The 19,165-nt window shown below is 43.1% G+C and overlaps 1 protein-coding gene across 5 annotated transcripts in view; it reads right to left on the reverse strand.

The window, feature by feature from the left end:
* Positions 1–375: 375 nt before the first annotated feature.
* ttll11 (tubulin tyrosine ligase-like family, member 11) overlaps positions 376–19,165 on the reverse strand; it is a 133,214-nt gene continuing 114,424 nt past the window's right edge. For 2 of the 5 annotated variants that reach the window (XM_080212172.1, XM_080212169.1), the window contains 4 exons: positions 16,717–16,965; positions 12,318–12,424; positions 2,575–2,898; positions 376–1,532 (listed from right to left, as the gene is read on the reverse strand). In XM_080212172.1, the coding sequence (XP_080068298.1) occupies positions 1,357–1,532; positions 2,575–2,898; positions 12,318–12,424; positions 16,717–16,965 (856 nt within the window). In that variant the 3' untranslated portion in view covers positions 376–1,356. Of the gene's footprint in view, positions 1,533–2,154; positions 2,899–4,615; positions 4,718–12,317; positions 12,425–16,716; positions 16,966–19,165 lie in introns of those variants that run through there. The other 3 variants (XR_013889460.1, XM_080212170.1, XM_080212171.1) reach the window with 3 other exon arrangements.

Below are 19,165 nucleotides of genomic sequence, written 5' to 3' on the forward strand. Positions count from 1 at the left end.
TATAGATGTGACGGTGCTGGAAATCCGGCACTGAGAGATGCGTGCGTGGCAGGAATGTATGCGTGAATCCCACACATGGCCAGATGTGAGATTCTCCCACCATGCTGCACTAGAAAACTAGCGCAGTGGGATGGGAATATATCATCCCCTAAACGTTTTCTCCTGGCCCATCTATCACCTCTGTTTTTTATTTCCACCTGATCATAAACTGAACCGTGTTAACGTCACTTTGCCACTGGCTGAATTACTGAGTTTTATTTTCACAGCAAGTGAACAAGTAAGTTGTCTGCCAGGTCTAAAGTTGGCGAGCGAGGGATCTGTACTAGTCATGAAAACAAGAATGCAAGATAGAGTTTAGTATCCTTTGATTATTGGTATGTCTTTAATAAACAGATATCCAGGTCCTTCTCCTGATTTAAAATTGAGTTGTGGTACAGAGGTTGCTAGAGTTAGTAACTTAAATTCTAAACTTTTAAAGAAAAACCTTGCAACCATATATTTTTATTATAGTCATGTGCATCCTTAACCGTGCGAAGCACAATGCAATTTTCCTATTTTATATTGTGTTATGTAATGCATTATGAGTACAGCTAAAGATCACATCACAAATGCACTATAAATATATCATTAAGACAAAAAACGTAGGTTAAAAATTACTGTTTCTTGAGGATGAAGGCTTAGCACATGTATTACATTCCTCTGCCCACTATTTTGACAAAGCTGTAAATGTATGTAGTAGTGGATGAACAAATGTTATTGAAATGCATTCAACCTTTTTCTACTTTTATTTCCTATGGTAATTTATAGCCCAATGAATGTCAATTAGCAAAGAACAGATATACACAACTGAGGAGCTCTATCTGTGGCACTTGTGATCCTATACTATTGTCAATAGAAGAAAGTGATCTTAAAAAAATACAGAACATTTGCCATGTGATCTCACTAGTGGAAGATTCTGGAACATGAGAAGAGTCTGCTAATGATCATTACAAAGCAATCAGCAACTCATGATAATAATAGAAAACGTCCACTATGAAACTTGTTTAATAAAATGATATAAATGAGTTAGGGCCAGAAGCCAGATAGCAGCAGGCTCTTTACATTGAATTCAAATTGTTTGGAATGTGGAATTCCAAAGGGCCTGAACACTGTTTGCTTTAATTTTCCTTTAAATAAACCACACATGATTCTAAGTATGATATGCAGGTATAACAGCTGTGCTTCAACACAATTGATTCTCAAATATATATCCATCACTATCTTTCCTAAAAGCGAAGAGCTACTTTCCCAGTCAGTGTGCAGGAATGAGTCTCGCAGATGTGGGGACAGGGGGTTTGTCATTTGAGAGCTTGGCCGCTACATAAAGTATGATGTTACGGATGGATGTAAAATTTGTGTCAGCTTGACCCGTTGAGAATGCACATCTTTTAAGCCCATCACAGAGCAGCTTTGGTTGTTCTTACGACAAAACCTGCAGCCCAGATTGTCCCATCCATTGGGATTGAAGGAAGCTGCTGGCGAGCAATCAGTTACTGTGGGCAAATGGAATAAATCATAATTAATGATTTCTGTGTTAATAAAATCATCTGGTGATGACCAAACAAAATTAACATTCACAACCAATTAATACTGGGGCTATGCTCATGGGTTCTCTAGTATCACCATCAGCTGATTGCAATTCACTGTTTAAATTCTTTCTTGCCAATATTTAGACCATCAGCAATAAGAGCAAATTGAATTGGGCAGTTGAAACATGATCAACAGTAACAATTCACACAGAAAAAAACTCAGCAGATCTAGCAGCATCTGTGGTGAGAGAAAAAACATAAGATTAACGTTTTAGTCCATGTCACTCTTCTTCAGAGCTGAAGTAAGGGAGAAATGTGATGGATTTGTATAAGGTGAATCTGTATAAGGGGGGGTAGAGCAGCTGGACCAGGGTAGAAGGTCAGTGATTGCTGGGAGCGAGGAGGGATATGTAGGTCACAAGACAGAGGAAGTGTTAATGGGAGTGTGAAGGGCTACAGTGTGAATGGCATAAATGTATGATATCAGGTTGTAAGGAAGAACAAACATTCAGTGAAAGCAATCTAAAGAACAAGTGAAAGATGGCCCAGTGCGGGAGAGGGATGTTAACACATTCTGATATCTTACCTTTATGCCAGTAATAGTGCCTTCTAAAGCCCTTCACAATGCCACTAAGGCTTTCTGTCTTGCAACCCACACATTTTTGTTGCAATCTCTTCTAGCTCCCACCAATCAGTGTTTCTACTCTGCTGTAGTTGCTCCATTCCGTCTTATACGGCATATCATCCATCACATAACTTTCTCTCTTTAACTCTGAAGAGGAGTCATGTGGATTTGAAAAGTTAACTCTATTCCTCTCTCCACCAATGTTACCAGACCTGCTAAGTGTTTCCATCATTTTCTGTTTTTGTTTCAGGTTTCCAGCATCAGCAGTATTTTGTTTGTATTTTAGTTGCATTTCACAGGTGGGTGACAAAAGCTGCTGTAACAGGATAAATAAAATGCCACAGTGAAGATGGTAACATTTACATAGCTATTGGGAAATACCTCTTGAACTCATTGAATTTACAAGCTGTTGATCCACTGATGTAGCTAATGGTGATGCAGGCAATTTGTTGGATGTGCTCATACGGTTTAATAATTGCATGTGGTTGATAGTCCCCGAGCGAGGACCTTCAGGCTGATACACAGCTAAACTGGATCTTCGTTCTGCTGTTCCACGGCCATATAGAACAATTCTTTCTTCCTGAGCTTCCAACTGATATTCACAAAAGTTCACCAGTGCCTCAACTTGTTCACGTAGGGGTGGGTTCTTGTATCTCCTCTGTGCCAAGTGAAAGATGGCCTCCATAAATGCTTGAAAGCACATACCTTGTAAAGCACAGTAGCATAAAACGTTCCATTAGACATTCTATGTTACATTTTAGTACACTACATATGTCAAAGTATCTCTACAATTGTTATACATGCATAATGTAATATAATGGAACCTCAGTTGGCCATATTCACGTTCATGGAAATTGGAGTTTAGCTTAAATAAACCAAGTGGAATTTAATTTTTTTTAATTGATTTTTTTTAAAAATAAAGGTTTTTAGTTCTTGATCCAGCAGAATTAGTAGTTGTTTCCTACATGTTCAACACCTGGTGCAACTTCTATCTTTGCAGCTCAGAAATCAAACTCTTAGGTCTGAAAAATCAGCAGGAGTCAAGTTTCTGTGTCTAGGAAACCAGCACGAGTTGGGGTTGAGGGAATGGGGAACCTGCAGGAGTCAGGTTTCTGGATCTGTGAAGCAATGAGGAGTTAACATGCCAGTATAAATCTTCCCATCTGAGACTAAGTCCTGTGATGGGGGTCAGGATAGGGAGTGTTTTCCACGCAGAGGGTGCCAAGAAATCGCACCACATTTTACAGCCCCAATCTCAGTAATTATGCATCCAAGAGTTTTGTGCCATCTTCTGTGGCAGGGCAGGCTCGATGGCACGCATCTTTAAAAGGTCATATTTAAAAGCTGCCCAGAATCCTCACTGTTAAAACTTATCTACTGAGAGGTGGGCACAGTATGAAGATTCACAACACTAGGTTAAAGTCCAACTTGTTTATTTAGTAGCACGAGCTTTTGGAGTGCTGCTCCTTCATCAGGTTACTGTGCCCACCCCAGTCCAAAGCCGGCATCTCCATCTACATCATGGCTATTGAGAGATATCAGAAGGTTGGGGGAGAGGGTGGTGTTGTGGGGAAGGTTCAACGTTGAAGTTTAGTAGTAGCTCCCTGTGGATCCTCCTCGACCATGTCAAAATCAGGAGGATATTCTCTACCTAGCTGATGGTAGAAACAGGTCCAGCTGGAAAACAAAGGTGGAATGGATGCAGCTGGCCAATGTTGTAGGTGCCCAGGGGGTGTACTGTAGTTTGGCAACACAGTACAGGAAAAGGATGAACAATCTTATTTGCTCTGCCAGGGTAAGGCTCATATGGTCAGAACAGTCTAGAAAGAATTCTGTAGTCTGCATGGTGAAAGCTACACCGTACAAGACCATAGTTGGAACTCTAAATAGTTAAAACCTACCGATAAAGGTGTTTATGTTTAAACACAGTAAGAAGTCTCACAACACCAGGTTAAAGTCCAACAGGTTTATTTAGTAGTAAAAGCCACTAGCTTTCAGAGCACTGATCCTTCATCAGGTAAGTGGAAGTTCTGTTCACAAACAGGGCATATAAAGACACAAACTCAATTTACAAAACAATGGTTGGAATGCGAGTCTTTACAGGTAATCAAGTCTTAAAGATACAGACAATGTGAGTGGAGAGAAGGTTAAGCACAGGTTAAAGAGATGTGTATTGTCTCCAGCCGGGACAGTTACTGAGATTTTGCAAATCCAGGCAAGTTGTGAGCATCATGAGGGTTACATATAGTACGACATGAATCCAAGAGCCTGGTTGAGGCCATCCTCATGTGTGTGGAACTTGGCTATCAGTCTCTGCTCAGCGACTCTGTGTTGTCATGTATCGTGAAGGCCACTTTGGAGAATGCTTACCCGAAGATCAGAGGCCGAATGCCCATGACCACTGAAGTGTTCCCCAACAGGAAGAGAACACTCTCACCTGGTAATTGTCGAGCGGTGTTCATTCATCCGTTGTTGTAGCGTCTGCGTGGTCTCCCCAATGTACCATGCCTCAGGACATCCTTTTCTGCAACATATCAGATAGACAACGTTGACCAGTTGCAAGAGTATGTACCGTGTACCTGGTGGATGGTGTTCTCACGTGATGATCCGGCATGTCTTGCAGAGGTTGCTGTGGCAGGGTTGTGTGGTGTTGTGGTCACTGCACTCCTGAAGGCTGGGTAGTTTGCTGTGGACAATGGTCTGTTTGAGGTTGAGCAGTTGTTTGAAGGCAAGAAGTGGGGGTGTGGGGATGGCCTTGGCGAGATGTTCGTCTTCATCAATGACATGTTGAAGGATCCAGAGAAGATATCTTAGCTTCTCCACTCTGGGGAAGTACTGGACAATGAAGGGTACTCTGTCCGTTGTGTCGCATGTTTATCTTCTGAGGATGTCGGTGCGGTTTTTCACTGTGACACGTCAAAACTGTCAATCAATGAGTTGAGTGCCATATCCTGTTCTTCTGAGGGCATCTGTTGCGATCTCCTCATCTGAGCAGATCCTGTGTATACAGAGGCCTTGTCCATAGGGGATGGCTTCTTTAACATGTTTAGAGTGAAAGCTGGAGAAGTGGAAGATCGTAAAGCTATCCATGGGGTTGCTGAGGTGACTGTCCTTGATGGAGGTGCGAGTGTCCAAGAATGCAACCAATTCTGGAAAGTAGTCCATTGTGAGTCTAATGGTGGGATGGAACTTGTTGATGTCATCATTTAGTTGTTTCAGTGATTGTTCACCTTGGGTCCAAAGGAAGAAAATGTCATTGACATATCTAGTGTATAGCATCAGTTGAAGGTCCTGTGCAGTGAAGAGATCTTGTTCAAAACTGTTCATGAAGATGTTGGCATATTGAAGTGCGAATTTCGTCCCCATGGCTGTTCTGTGTGTCTGGATGAAGAACTGGTTGTTGACGGTGAAGACATTGTGGTCCAGGATGAAGTGGATGAGTTGTAAAATTGCATCTGGAGACTGGCAGCTGTCGGCATTGAGTACTGAGGCAGTTGCAGCAATGCCATCGTCGTGGGGGATGCTGGTGTCGAGTGCCAAGACATTCATTGTGATGAGGAGTGCTCCTGGTTCAACTGCTCCACGTGTGCTGAGTTTCTATAGGAAGGTCATAGTGTCGTGACAAAAACTGGGGGTTCTTTGCACAATGGGTTTCAGGATGTGCTCAATGTAGCTGGAGAGGTTGTCGCACAAGATCCCATTGCCCAATACACTGGGACGGCCGGGTGTGTTTGCCCTGTGTATCTTTGGGAGGCAGTAGAGATTTCCAATGCTGGGAGTATGTGGAATGAGAACATAGAGGGTGCTCTGAAGGTCCGGATCAAATGTCTTGATCAGTCTGTTGAGTTGGCAGGTGTGTTCTTTGGTCGGATCTGCTGGTAACTGTCTGTAGTGTTCTTCATTGTTTAGTTGTTTGTACACTTCTTTGTAGTAATCTGTTCTGTTCAGTCTGCTGGCTTGATGACAATGTTGCAGTTGGTTTTGAGAGCGCGGATGGCATTGCATTGTGCATGAGTGGTGTTTGGGGCAGTCTTGTGAGCGCAGCTAATGAATCTGGTATTGATGTGCCCCCTGATGGCTTGGGTCAAGTCAAGGGCAGCGGCCTTTGGGGAAGTCCAATTCGAATCTTTCCTTTTCGGTTGCTGCACTACGGATCTCTCTGTTGGCTGTCCGGCTCATTGGCTGTCTCATTGTGTTCGCTGCTGGCCTCTTGCAGTTTGTGGAAGAACTCTCGCAGCCTCATTCACCTGATGAATTCCTTTGTGTCTGCTGTGAGACTGATGGGATCTGCAGAGTTACCCGCAGATAAGACCAAAGAACACACCTGTCAACTCAACACACTGATCAAGACCTTTGATTTGTAACTTCAGAGCACCCTCCGTGCTCTCATCCCACATACTCCCCATGTTGGAAATCTCTACAGCCTCCCAAAGATATACATGGCAAACACATCCTGCCATCCCACTGTATCAAGCAATGGGACCCTGTGCGAGAACCTCTCCGGCTATATTGAGGGCATCCTGAAACCCATTGTACAAGGAACCCCCCTCTTTTGTCATGACACTATGGACTTCCTATAGAAACTCAGCACACATGGAGCAGTTGAACCAGCAGCACTCCTCATAAGAACATAGCATAAGAACATAAGAAATAGGAGCAGGAGTAGGCCATCTAGCCCTTCGAGCCTGCCCCGCCATTCAATAAGATCATGGCTGATCTGAAGTGGCTCAGTTCCACTTTCCCACCCTCTCCCTATAATCCCCTTGCCCACCAAAAACCTATCTACCCGCATCTTAAATATATTTAGTGAGGTAGCCTCCACCACTTCAACAGGCAGAGAATTCCAGAGATTCACCACCCTTTGAGTGAAGAAGTTCGTCCTCAACTCCGTTCTAAACTGCCCCTCCTTTATCTTGAGGCTGTGCCTTCTAGTCTTGCTGTCCTTTCTGAGCAGGAAGAACCTCTCCACCTCGACCCTATCCAGCCCTTTCATCATCTTATACGTCTCAATAAGATACCCCCTCATCCTTCTAAACTCTAACGAGTACAAGCCCAGTCTATTCAGCCTCTCTTCATAGCTCAATCCCCTCAACTCCGGTATCAGCCTAGTGAACCTCCTCTGCACTCCCCCCAAGGCCAAAATATCCTTGCGCAAGTGCGGCGACCAAAACTGCACTCCAGCTGTGGCCTCACCAGTACCCTGTACAGTTGCAGCAAGACCTCCCTACTTTTATATTCAATCCCCCTCGCTACGAAGGCCAACATCCCATTTGCCTTCCTGACCACTTGCTGCACCTGTAGGCTGGGTTTTTGCGACTCATGCACAAGGACCCCCAGGTCCCTCTGCACCGTAGCATGCCGCAGCTTTTCGCACTTCAAGTAGTAGTCCTTCCTACTATTATTCCTACCAAAGTGGATAACCTCACACTTGCCAACATTGTATTCCATCTGCCAGGTCCTCGCCCACTCGCTCAACCTATCTAGATCCCTCTGCAGACTTTCTACACCCTCCGCACAATTTGCTGTTCCACTTATCTTTGTGTCATCAGCAAATTTCGACACCTTACACTCGGCTCCCTCCTCCAGATCATCTATATAAATGGAAAATAGCTGAGGCCCCAGCACCAATCCCTGGGGCACTCCACTAGTCACCAACCGCCAATCTGAATAGCACCCATTGACACCCACTCTCTGCCTCCTATTTGACAGCCAATCCCCTATCCACGCTAACACTTTACCCCCAACTCCATGCCCCCTAACCTTCTGTAACAACCTTTTGTGAGGCACCTTATCAAACGCCTTCTGAAAATCGAGAAACACCACATCCACCGGTTCCCCTCTACCCACCGCACTAGACACATCCTCATAGAATTCCAATAAATTTGTCAGACACGACTTCCCCTTAACGAATCCGTGCTGCGTCTGCTCTATCAAACAATTCTTCTCAAGATGCCTCGCTATTTCTTCTTTGATGACGGATTCAAGCATTTTTCCTACAACAGACGTTAAACTAACCAGCCTATAATTCCCTGCCTTTTGCCTACTACCCTTTTTAAACAGCGGCGTAACATTAGCCGTTTTCCAATCTTCCAGCACTTCTCCGGAATCCAGTGAAGTTTGGTAAATAATCACTAAGGCATCCATTATCACCTCCGCCATTTCCTTCAGAACTCTTGGATGCATTCCATCCGGTCCTGGGGACTTGTCCACCATCAGACCCTCTAGTCTGTCGAGCACTACCTCTCTAGTAACAATGATCTCATTCAGGCCCTCCACTCCTACTATCTTTCCATCGTTAACACCTGGCAAACTAATCGCGTCCTCCTCCGTGAAGACCAAAGCAAAAAAGTTATTCAAGGCCTCAGCCATTTCCTCATCCCCCACCACTAAATCCCCCCTTTCATCCTCTAAGAGTCCAACATTCACCCTAGCCAGCCTCCTCCTTTTTATATATTTATAAAAACTCTTACTATCCTTTTTTATATTTAGCGCTAGCCTAGATTCAACTATCCTTCCTTTCTTTATCAACTTCCTCGTCATTCTTTGTTGATATTTAAACCTCTCCCAATCCTCTTCTCGCCCACTACTTTTAGCCACTCTAAACGCATCAGCTTTTAATTTAATACTCTCCTTTATCTCCTTCGTTATCCATGGCTGATTATCTCTTCTCCTACGATCCTTCTTTACCATTGGAATAAATTCCTGCTGAGCACCAAGGAAGATCTCCTTAAAGATCCTCCACTGTTCCTCAGCAGACCTACTGACCAATCTGCGCCCCCAATCTATATTCGCCAATTCCTCTCTCATCCTATTGTACTCCCCTCTGTTCAAACAAAGGACACAGGTCCGGGATCCTACTTTCTCCTCCTCCATCTGCATCAGAAACTCCACCATACAATGGTCACTCTTCCCAAGAGGATCCCTCACAACAAGGTCCCTAATTCTACCTGCCTCGTTACATAACACCAGATCTAAGATAGCTCGCTCCCTCGTCGGCTCCAGCATACACTGTTCAAGGAAACTATCCCGGCAGCATTCCAAGAACTCTTCCTCAAGCCCACCGCGTCCAACATGGGTCGACCAATCAATATGCAGTTTGAAATCCCCCATAATTATCGCCGTTCCATTCCTGCACGCATCATTTATTTGCGTGTTTATAGCCTGCCCCACCTCCAGGTCATTATTTGGGGGCCTATAGACGACACCCACCAGCGTCTTCCTCCCCTTGCTGTTCCTAATCTCCACCCACAACGATTCCACGTTCTGCTCTTTGGCGCCTATATCTTCCCTTACTACCACCCTGATACTATCCTTAATCAGCAGAGCTACCCCCCCTGCCTTTTTCCTTCCTAAACACTTGATACCCCTGGACATTCAGCTCCCAGTCCCTGTCACCTTGCAACCACGTCTCTGTAATGGCCACCAGATCATATCCATTTGTGCTGATCTGCGCCACCAGCTCATTCACTTTGTTCCTCGTCATAATGGATGTCTCGGCACTCTACACCAGCATCCCCCACGACAATGGCATTGCTGCAACTGCCACAGTACTCAACGCTGACAACTGCCAGTCTCCAGATGCAATTTTACAACTCATCTGCTTCATCCTGGACCACAATGCCTTCACCTTCAACAACCAGTTCTTCATCCAGACACACAGAACAGCCATGGGGAACAAATTCGCACCTCAATATGTCAACATATTCATGCACAGGTTCAAACAAGGCCTCTTCACCACACAGGACCTTCAACCGATGCTGTACACTAGATACATCGAAGACATTTTCTTCCTTGGTACTCATGGTGAACAATCACTGAAATAACTGTATATTGACATCAACAAGTTCCATCCCACCATCAGACTCACCATGGACTACACTCTGGAATTGGTTACATTCTTGGACACACACATCTCCATCAAGAAGTGTACTATCTATGAAGAAAGATTGGATAAACTTGGTTTGTTTTCATTTCAGCATCGGAGACAGAGGGGGTGATCTGATAGAAGTTTACAAAATTATGAGAGGCATGGATACTTGGGTAGCCAGAGTCTTTTTTCCAGGGTAGAAATGTCAATTACTAGCTGACATAAGTTTAAGGTAAAAGGAGAAAGTTTAAAGGGGATGTGAGAGGTAAGTAACACACAGAGGAAGGTAAGTTCTTGGAATGCACTGCCAGAGGAAGAGATAGAAGCAGATACAATAGCAACATTTAAAGAGGCATCTTGATGGATTCATGAATAGGCATTGAATAAAGGGATATGGACCACATAGAGCGAAAGGGTTTTAGTTTAGAAAGATGTCATATGTCAGCACAGGCATGGTGGGCCGAAGGGCCTGTTCCTGTGTTGTTCCGTTCTTTGATCTTAGACCTGCACTCCATTGCCTTTCCATGAGTGAGTTCATGTAGCGGCAACTGGAGAGGTGAATGGGGCACTTCCAGTTGCCCCTTCCCTTCAAGAAGTTAGGCTGGGAATGAAGTGGGGTTGGAGAAATAAAACCCAATGCTCGCCCAAGCAACAAATCTTTTGAATAAGCACTTTGTAGCCAACCAGACCCAACACTAAGTTCAACAGTTTCAGATCCTACATGTATCCCTTTATCTTTGCTAGTTTTGGGGCTTTTTTTTGCTTTTGGATGGCAGCTGTTCATCATTCTGCAATTCACACTTTTACTATACACTGTTTTTGTTCCCTCTCCCACTAGCATTCCATTCGGTCAATAACTATCAACAATAATGTCTCCTGCCTTCCATTCTAACAGACACCTTCCCCTTTGTTTTCTTTCTTCCCCTCGTCCCTTCCATTTGTTTAAGATCTATTACAATCTTAACTTTATCAGAACCCAGTTCTGATAAAAGGTCATTGACCTGAAATACTCTGTTTCTCTCCCCACTACTTTTAAAAATCAAACAGCCCCATACCTACGGTCTCCAAGTAGATATTATCAGCACTCATTGTATGAACATCAATAGGTAGGTGAATACACCACTTTGGTGGAATTGAATGAAATAAATTAGCATTAGTTCATTTATGCTGCAGTGGTTTCCTCCTGTGAATTTCTACCTGATGACTTTCAACTTTGGTTGACTAACGAAGCAGGACAACAAGTGGAGACAAAGCACTAGTTCATAGAGGGATATGCAAGTACTAGAAGTAAAAATGTACCAAACTGCCTACTTTTCAGCAAAGCTGGTGCAACAGGACATAAACACCTGCAGCTGATAGGTCATACATTAACTCTTTTCTTACTAACAATTTTGTTGTGACCCAGAGAGTTTGGTCATAGTTTCCAGAAAATGTCCTTGCCCTAACAAGACTGAGCCCTCTGATATATCACAAAGAAAGAACTATTATTTGCTTAAATGACATCTTTGCTACCTTTAGTTACACTACCGTGCAGTTTTGCTTCAATTCATCCTATATTTCAGTACTCTACAGTTTAAATGCTTTCTTTATTGATCTGAAATATTTATTTGCTTTAACTGTAAACTGACATTGTGATACAGGGTAAAAAGAATCAAAGAACTTTAAAATGTACTTGCTCTTACAGGAGAATGCATTTTAAAGTAATAAATTCAAATGGACTATGATGGGAGAGATACCAATCTAATTAACATTCAAACAAGCTTTCAAAATGCCTGAAGGAAACTGTCAAAAATAAATATGCTGTCAACAGAAGTCTTCAAATGTTACAACTTTTTTGAATCTAGTGAAGATTAATCCTCTGAATGTTAATCTTTAATGAACTGTTTTATTTGAAGAAAAAACATATCTGACAACTTCAATTTTTGAGGCCTGCTTCTCTGACATTCGGACTTGACTGTTACTGGGTTCCAATCATTGATGAAAGGTAGAGTGAACCTATGCATATATTTAATCTCTTTAAGAATTCCTGCTTTCACTTTAGCATCATGTATTTCAATAAACAGACAAAAGAGAATTCAAATTCCGCTGCAAGTTTACTTGAAATTAATTGGCATGATTTTTAAACCAGGATTTCATTTTGTGGACTGACTGTAGTTTGGTCTCATAAAATCAGTGCTATAAAAAACCACAAAGAATAAGTAACAAATGCAATTAGTCAGAAATGGGGGGAAGAATGACTGTAAAAAAGAATATTTACCAGATTCACCCCGGTCTCCACGAATGACATTCCACCTTCTTGCAATATCGATGTATAAAATATCAACGGATGCCATGGACAGATTACTGTTGCTGAGTTTACAGGTCCTACAATATAAAACCAGGGGAAAGAGATGGATGTAGGGTCATGTCCAATAGTGTAGATGGAAAAGAGTAGCCTCCTTTAAATTACAGGCAAAATGAATGTGGGGAATGTTTTCCAATTCCATCAGTGTTGTGTGCTAAAAATAACAAATTTAAACAACGGTCATTAAGGCAAAGTACATTTTGTTCAGATAAGGAAATTTTATATAATCCAGGTTCCCTCTAAATGGGCAACTCCTTACTAGAAAATTGCAAAAAATCATCATTGGGGCTTTTCTTAATAATGCAACATACTGAAATCAGCTTGTCAGTTCTGTTAATGCCCCATTTCAAGTAATGTAAAGTACAATCTGTGAAGCTTCACAAGAGTATGAACAAACAAAAATAGACATTGTGGTATTGGAGACAATAGGATAGGAGAATATGTTTGAAGGAGCATTTATAAGGAAGTGTGATAGGTTTAATCCGGGATAGTCAGCACAGTTGAGGGCTAAGTCTTGCCTCACAAATTTGATTGAATTCTTTGAGGAGGTAACTAAGTATGTAGACGAAGGTAGAGCAGTTGATGTCATATACATGGATTTTAGTAAGGCGTTTGATAAGGTTCCCCATGGTAGGCTCATGAAGAAGGTAAGGAGGTATGGGATAGAAGGAAATTTGGCCGATTGGATAAGTAACTGGCTGCCTCATAGAAGACAGAGGGTCGTGGTGGAAGGAAAATTTTCAGACTGGAGGCCAGTTACCAGCTGTGTACCACATGGGTCAGTGCTGGGTCTTCTGCTATTTGTGATTTTTATCAATGACTTGGAAGAGGGCGCCGAAGGGTGGGTTAGTAAATTTGCTGATGACACCAAGATTGGTGGAGTAGTGGATGAGGTGGAGGGTTCTTGCAGGCTGCAAAGAGACATTGATAGGATGCAGAGTTGGGCCGAAAAGTGGCAGATGGAGTTTAACCCTGATAAGAACATAAGAACAAAAGAAATAGGAGCAGGAGTAGGCCATCTAGCCCCTCGAGCCTTCTCCGCCATTCAATAAGATCATGGCTGATCTGCTGTGGCTCAGTTCCACTTTCCCGCCCTCTCCCCATAACCCTTAATCCCCTTGCCTATCAAAAACCTATCTACCCGCGTCTTAAATATATTTAGCGAGGCAGCCTCCACCACTTCAATGGGCAGAGAATTCCAGAGATTCACCACCCTTTGAGTGAAGAAGTTCTTCCTCAACTCCATTCTAAGCTGCCCCCCCCTTTATCTTGAGGCTGTGCCCTCTAGTCCTACTGTCCTTTCTGAGCGGGAAGAGCCTCTCCACCTCTATCCTATCCGTCCCATTCATCATCTTATATGTCTCAATGAGATCTCCCCTCATTCTTCTAAACTCTAACGAGTACAAGCCTAGTTTATTCAGCCTCTCCTCATAGTTCAACCCCCTCAACTCCGGTATCAGCCTAGTAAACCTCCTCTGCACTCCCTCCAAGGCTGAAATATCCTTGCGTAAGTGCGGCGACCAAAACTGCACGTAGTACTCCAGCTGCGGCCTCACCAGTACCCTGTACAGTTGCAGCAAGACCTCCCTACTTTTATATTCAATCCCCCTCGCTATGAAGGCCAGCATCCCACTAGCCTTCCTGACCACCTGCTGCACCTGCAGGCTGGGTTTTTGCGACTCATGCACAAGGACCCCGAGGTCCCTCTGCACCGTTGCATGCTGCAGTTTTTCGCCATGTAAGTAATAGTCCTTCCTACCATTATTCCTACCAAAGTGGACAACTTCACACTTGCCAACATTAAATTCCATTTGCCAGTTCCTGGCCCATTCGCCCAGCCTATCTAGATCCTTCTGCAGACTCTCCACACCCTCCGTGCAATTTGCCGTTCCACCAATTTTGGTGTCATCAGCAAATTTCAACACCATACACTCAGTTCCCTCCTCCAGATCATCTATATAAATGGTAAATAGCTGAGGCCCCAGCACCGATCCCTGGGGCACTCCACTAGTCACCAACCGCCAATCCGAATAGCACCCATTGACCCCCACTCTCTGCCTCCTATTTGACAGCCAATCCCCTATCCACGCTAACACCCTACCCCCAACTCCATGCCCCCTAACCTTCTGTAATAACCTCTTGTGCTGCACCTTATCAAACGCCTTCTGAAAATCAAGGAACACCACATCTACTGGCTCTCCTCTATCCACCGCCCTAGACACATCCTCATAGAACTCCAATAAATTCGTCAGACACGACTTCCTCTTAACGAAACCGTGCTACGTCTGCTCTACCAAACAATTCTCCTCAAGATGCCTCGCTATTTTCTCCTTGATCACGGATTCTAGCATTTTACCTACAACAGACGTTAAACTAACCGGCCTATAATTCCCTGCCTTTTGCCTGCCACCCTTCTTAAACAACGGTGTAACATTAGCTGTTTTCCAATCTTCTGGCACTTCCCCAGAATCCAGCGAGGTTTGGAAAATAATCATCAAGGCATCCACTGTCACCTCCGCCATTTCTTTCAGAACCCTTGGATGCATTCCATCCGGTCCTGGGGACTTGTCCACAATCAGTCCCTCCAGTCTGTCGAGCACTGCCTCTCTAGTAACAATAATGTCATTCAGGCCCTCCACTCCTACCATCTTTCCATCGCTAACCCCCAGCAAACTATTCATGTCCTCCTCCGTGAAGACCGAGGTGATTTATTTTGATAGGACAAAGTTGAATGTGGAGCACAGGGTCAACGGCAGGGTTTTGAGGAATGTGGAGGAACAGAGAGATCTTGGGGTTCATATCCACAGACCTCTGAAGGTTGCCACTCAGGTTGACAGAGCCGTAAAGAAGGCTTATAGTGTGTTGGCGTTTAATAACAGGGGGTTTGAGTTTAAGAGCCCTGGGGTTATGCTGCAACTATACTGGACTTTGGTGAGACCACATTTGGAATATTGTGTTAGTTCTGGTCACCTCACTATAAGAAGGATGTGGAAGCATTGGAGAGAGTGCAGAGGAGATTTACCAGGATACTGCCTGATTTGGAGGGTAAGTCTTATGAGGAAAAGTTGAGGGAGCTGGGGCTTTTCTCTTTAGAGTGGAGGAGGATGAGAGGAAGCTTAATAGAGGCTTATAAGATGATGAGGGAGATTGATAGAGTGGACGCGTTGAGACTAGTAACAAGGGGGCATAACTATAAGGTTCATGGTGGGAGATACAGGAGGGATGTCCGAGGTGGATTCTTCACTCAGAGTGGTTGGGGTGTGGAATACACTGCCTGCTGTGATAGTGGAGTCGGACACTTTAGGAACTTTCAAGCGGTTATTGGATAGGCACATGGAGCACACCAGAATTGTACGGAGTGGGATAGCTCGATCTTGGATTTGGACATAGCTCGGCACAACATTGAGAGCTGAAGGGCCTGTACTGTGCTGTACTGTTCCATGTCCTATGTTTAAAAAGGGTGAGTCAGAGCTTAAGGCTTACATGGCCAATGACCCTGTTACTAATGGCCAAGGGAGTTGGGGATACATAAAAGACCAGAGTTTGAGGAAAGGAAAGTTCTCTGCAAGTAATATATTTGGAGATGATAAAAACACAGTAAACAGTAATGACATAAAAAAATCAAAATGGAATAAATATCTCGAGTTATATTTAAAGGAAAAGTTTCACTACCACATTTGCCATTTTTATTCATTCTCAGGATGTCATAATGTATAGTCCATCCCATCAAAGCTCTGAAGAAGTTACACAGACTCAAAACGTTAACTCTCTTTCTCCTGGCACAGATGCTGCCAGACCTGCTGAGCTTATGCAGCACTTTCTGTTTTTATTTGAGATTTCCAGCATCTGCAGTATTTTACTTTTATATTAGCAAGTAATTCATGTCCTTATGTGAAAAAAGCAATGAATAATTGTTTTTATTCTCCTCAGATGTGAAAATGTGATCGGTATGTTTTTACATTTAATTGATCCAAAAAATGAAATTTTGTTTATTTCTGTTTGGTTTAATTATATCACTTTTTAAAAAATTTAATCTGATAGTAGTGCAGATGGCAAATGCGAACTGATTGAATGGATTGATATGGATTTTTGGCATACTAATGTATTATAAATCATATTTCACTTGCTATTACATTTTGTTGCATGAGAATGATATTTTCCCATAGCACGATGGGAAAAGTTTGCAGAAATTGTCAAAAAGTAGAAAATGGTTGTTGATTAGCTTGCAAACAAAGTCCTCATTTTATGTCTGATATACATCTTTGGAAAACAAAATTTGATATTAAACGTGTAGTAATGTGGTTTTACTGACCGGATAAAAGTCCGAAATCCTGTTGGACCAAGTTTCATAGTTCCTTTAATGCCGAGAAATCTGATAAATAGCAGTGCGATACGGTCCACAATCAGCAGGTAGCCGAACTGTCTGGAATACTTAGGGAAGACTTGCTTCAGGCAGAGAGGAGCCAAGTTCTGCTCTTTTATCGATGGGGTCTCGGTTACATCTTCAGCTTCAGCTGTCTCCTCTTTGTCGCTTTCTGCTGAACATTCAGTGGCGAGGGGTCTATAGGTGCAAAGTATAATCAGACTGCAGCTTTTACTGGCTTCCTTTAGCACAGAGTTTCAACTTATTACTTCTAATTTCTGACTATTAAGCTTTGCATTTGCATCTTTTGATACAAAATAGGTCATATGTAGATCAATCAGAGCTAAAAATGATTTCTTATTTCATAGATTACTTCACATTACACAACACAGGGATCAAGGCTCCAATAACGAGAAAGGTAGGTTGTGTTGGCAGGACAGGTGTGGAATTCTGAAGGTTTTACTTTATGGCATGGCGCTTGAATATTTTTCTTGACAGGATCAACATTTACATGTCGATAGGAATGTCAGACTTGGCTTACAATCAAGCACCCTGCAATAGGTCTTGACTGTAGGGTGGGAGTCAGCAGCTGCCAAAAGGAGGGTTGGGAGTGGGAGGTTCCAATGCTCAACCCCAAGACAGGGGGCTTTAATACCTTACACCAGGGGCTTTTGTCCATGCAGGTAGAGAGCTTGGGGAGGTAGGGCGAAGCACTTTTGTTTCTGCTGGACCAGGTGTGCTGTAAAGCCCTGACCTTCTTCCAGAAACTGTCCTCCCGACCTTTCCTGAGGTCTGGGAAACCTGGATAGCCAGGGTTTAACCTGAAAGGCAGTTAATATCAGAGGCTGCCCACCTTATTAAAATATTTGCAATGTCAACCAGCATCTTTTTAACACGCATCCCATATCCTTCCTCTGTTAAACCTGAAGTAGGCAGTTTGTGGCCATGTTTGAGACTTTTAAAATCTCACTGGCTTCCAACCCACCAATTTTGGAGCTTAAATTTCATGCCAACATAGGTTAATAATCTAATAAATAATTATTTACAGCAGAGGGTCGTAGGGGCTGGTTTGTTAAGTGTGTTCAAGGCTCTGATAGACAGACATTTATTAAGAGAATCAAGGGTTATGAGGATAAGGCGGGATGTGTTAAGCACATCCGATAAATCATGATCTTATTGAATGGCAGGATAGACTTATTGGGCTGATTGACGTATTTCTGCTCCTTTCTCTTACAGTCTTATTATGGGATCACTGCCAGTGTCACGAACTTGGCTCCATTCAGCATTTCAAATTGAAAACAACTCAATTTAAAAATTAGGAAGGTTGGATCAACATTTTGGGGGATAGCATTGGCCAGGGGCTGAACTGGACAAGCCATTTAAATACTGTGACTACTGGGGCAGGTCAGAAGCTAGGAATCCTAGGTGAGTAACTCACCTCCTGACTCCCAAACTCCATCATTTACAAGTCAGGAGTGTGAAGGAATACTCTCCACTTGCCTGCAAGAATGCAGTTCCAACCACATTCAAAAGGTTCAATCCAGGACAAAGCAGCCTACTTGATTTGCACTGCTTCAATAAATATTTACTCTCTCCACCACTGATGAACATTGGCAGTAGTGTGTACCATCTACCAGATGCACTGCAGGAACTCAGCCCTTTTAAATCTATGACTGCTACCATCTAAGAGGACAAAGGAGCAGATACCTGGGAATACCATCACTTGGAGGTTCCCTCCCAAATCTTTAACATCCTGACTTGGAAATCTATCATGTTCTTTTACTGTCACTCAGTTGTTAAGAGCACAACTGATGGTGAATGCCAGGTTATTCCAAATCCCAAAAGGGAAATTTGAAAGAGCTGCTCTCAGCTACACTTTGCAATTTGATATCATAGGAGGAAAGGTTTGAAAACCAGAGAATGATGTGTCAGACATTTTGTGATGATTTTAAAGAAAATAAATGTTTATTAAACAATAAAATTTAAAATGCAATAAAGATAACTAGAAATACACAATGAAATCAATGGTTATACACAGTATCCCTAACATTATCCAGTTCCAAACACCTATGTTTGTCTAACTTCAGGGCTAATTCTTCCCAAACAACTGGCAGAAAAAATTCACCCAACCAGGTTTGGTGGCAAGTGGGATGGAGAATCTGTTAGGAACTATAAAGTCAGAAACCTACCAGTGTAAAATTATATTACAATTTTCCCAATGGTGGCAAGTCTGTCATCGTTCTGGAAGGTGGTGAGAACACTGTTTGCATTCATCCGCATCTCATGAAAGCTCATTAAAACAGCTGCCCACCAGTGTCCTGTCAGGCCTTCCAATCTGACATCGTGTTAGCAGGAAATCAGGCTGGTGTCAAACCCGATTGCTAATGAGCAGAAAGTG

Source organism: Carcharhinus amblyrhynchos, chromosome 25, assembly GCF_965287045.1.
Source record: "Carcharhinus amblyrhynchos chromosome 25, sCarAmb.v2.hapA, whole genome shotgun sequence".
Taxonomy (NCBI): Eukaryota; Metazoa; Chordata; class Chondrichthyes; order Carcharhiniformes; family Carcharhinidae; genus Carcharhinus; species Carcharhinus amblyrhynchos.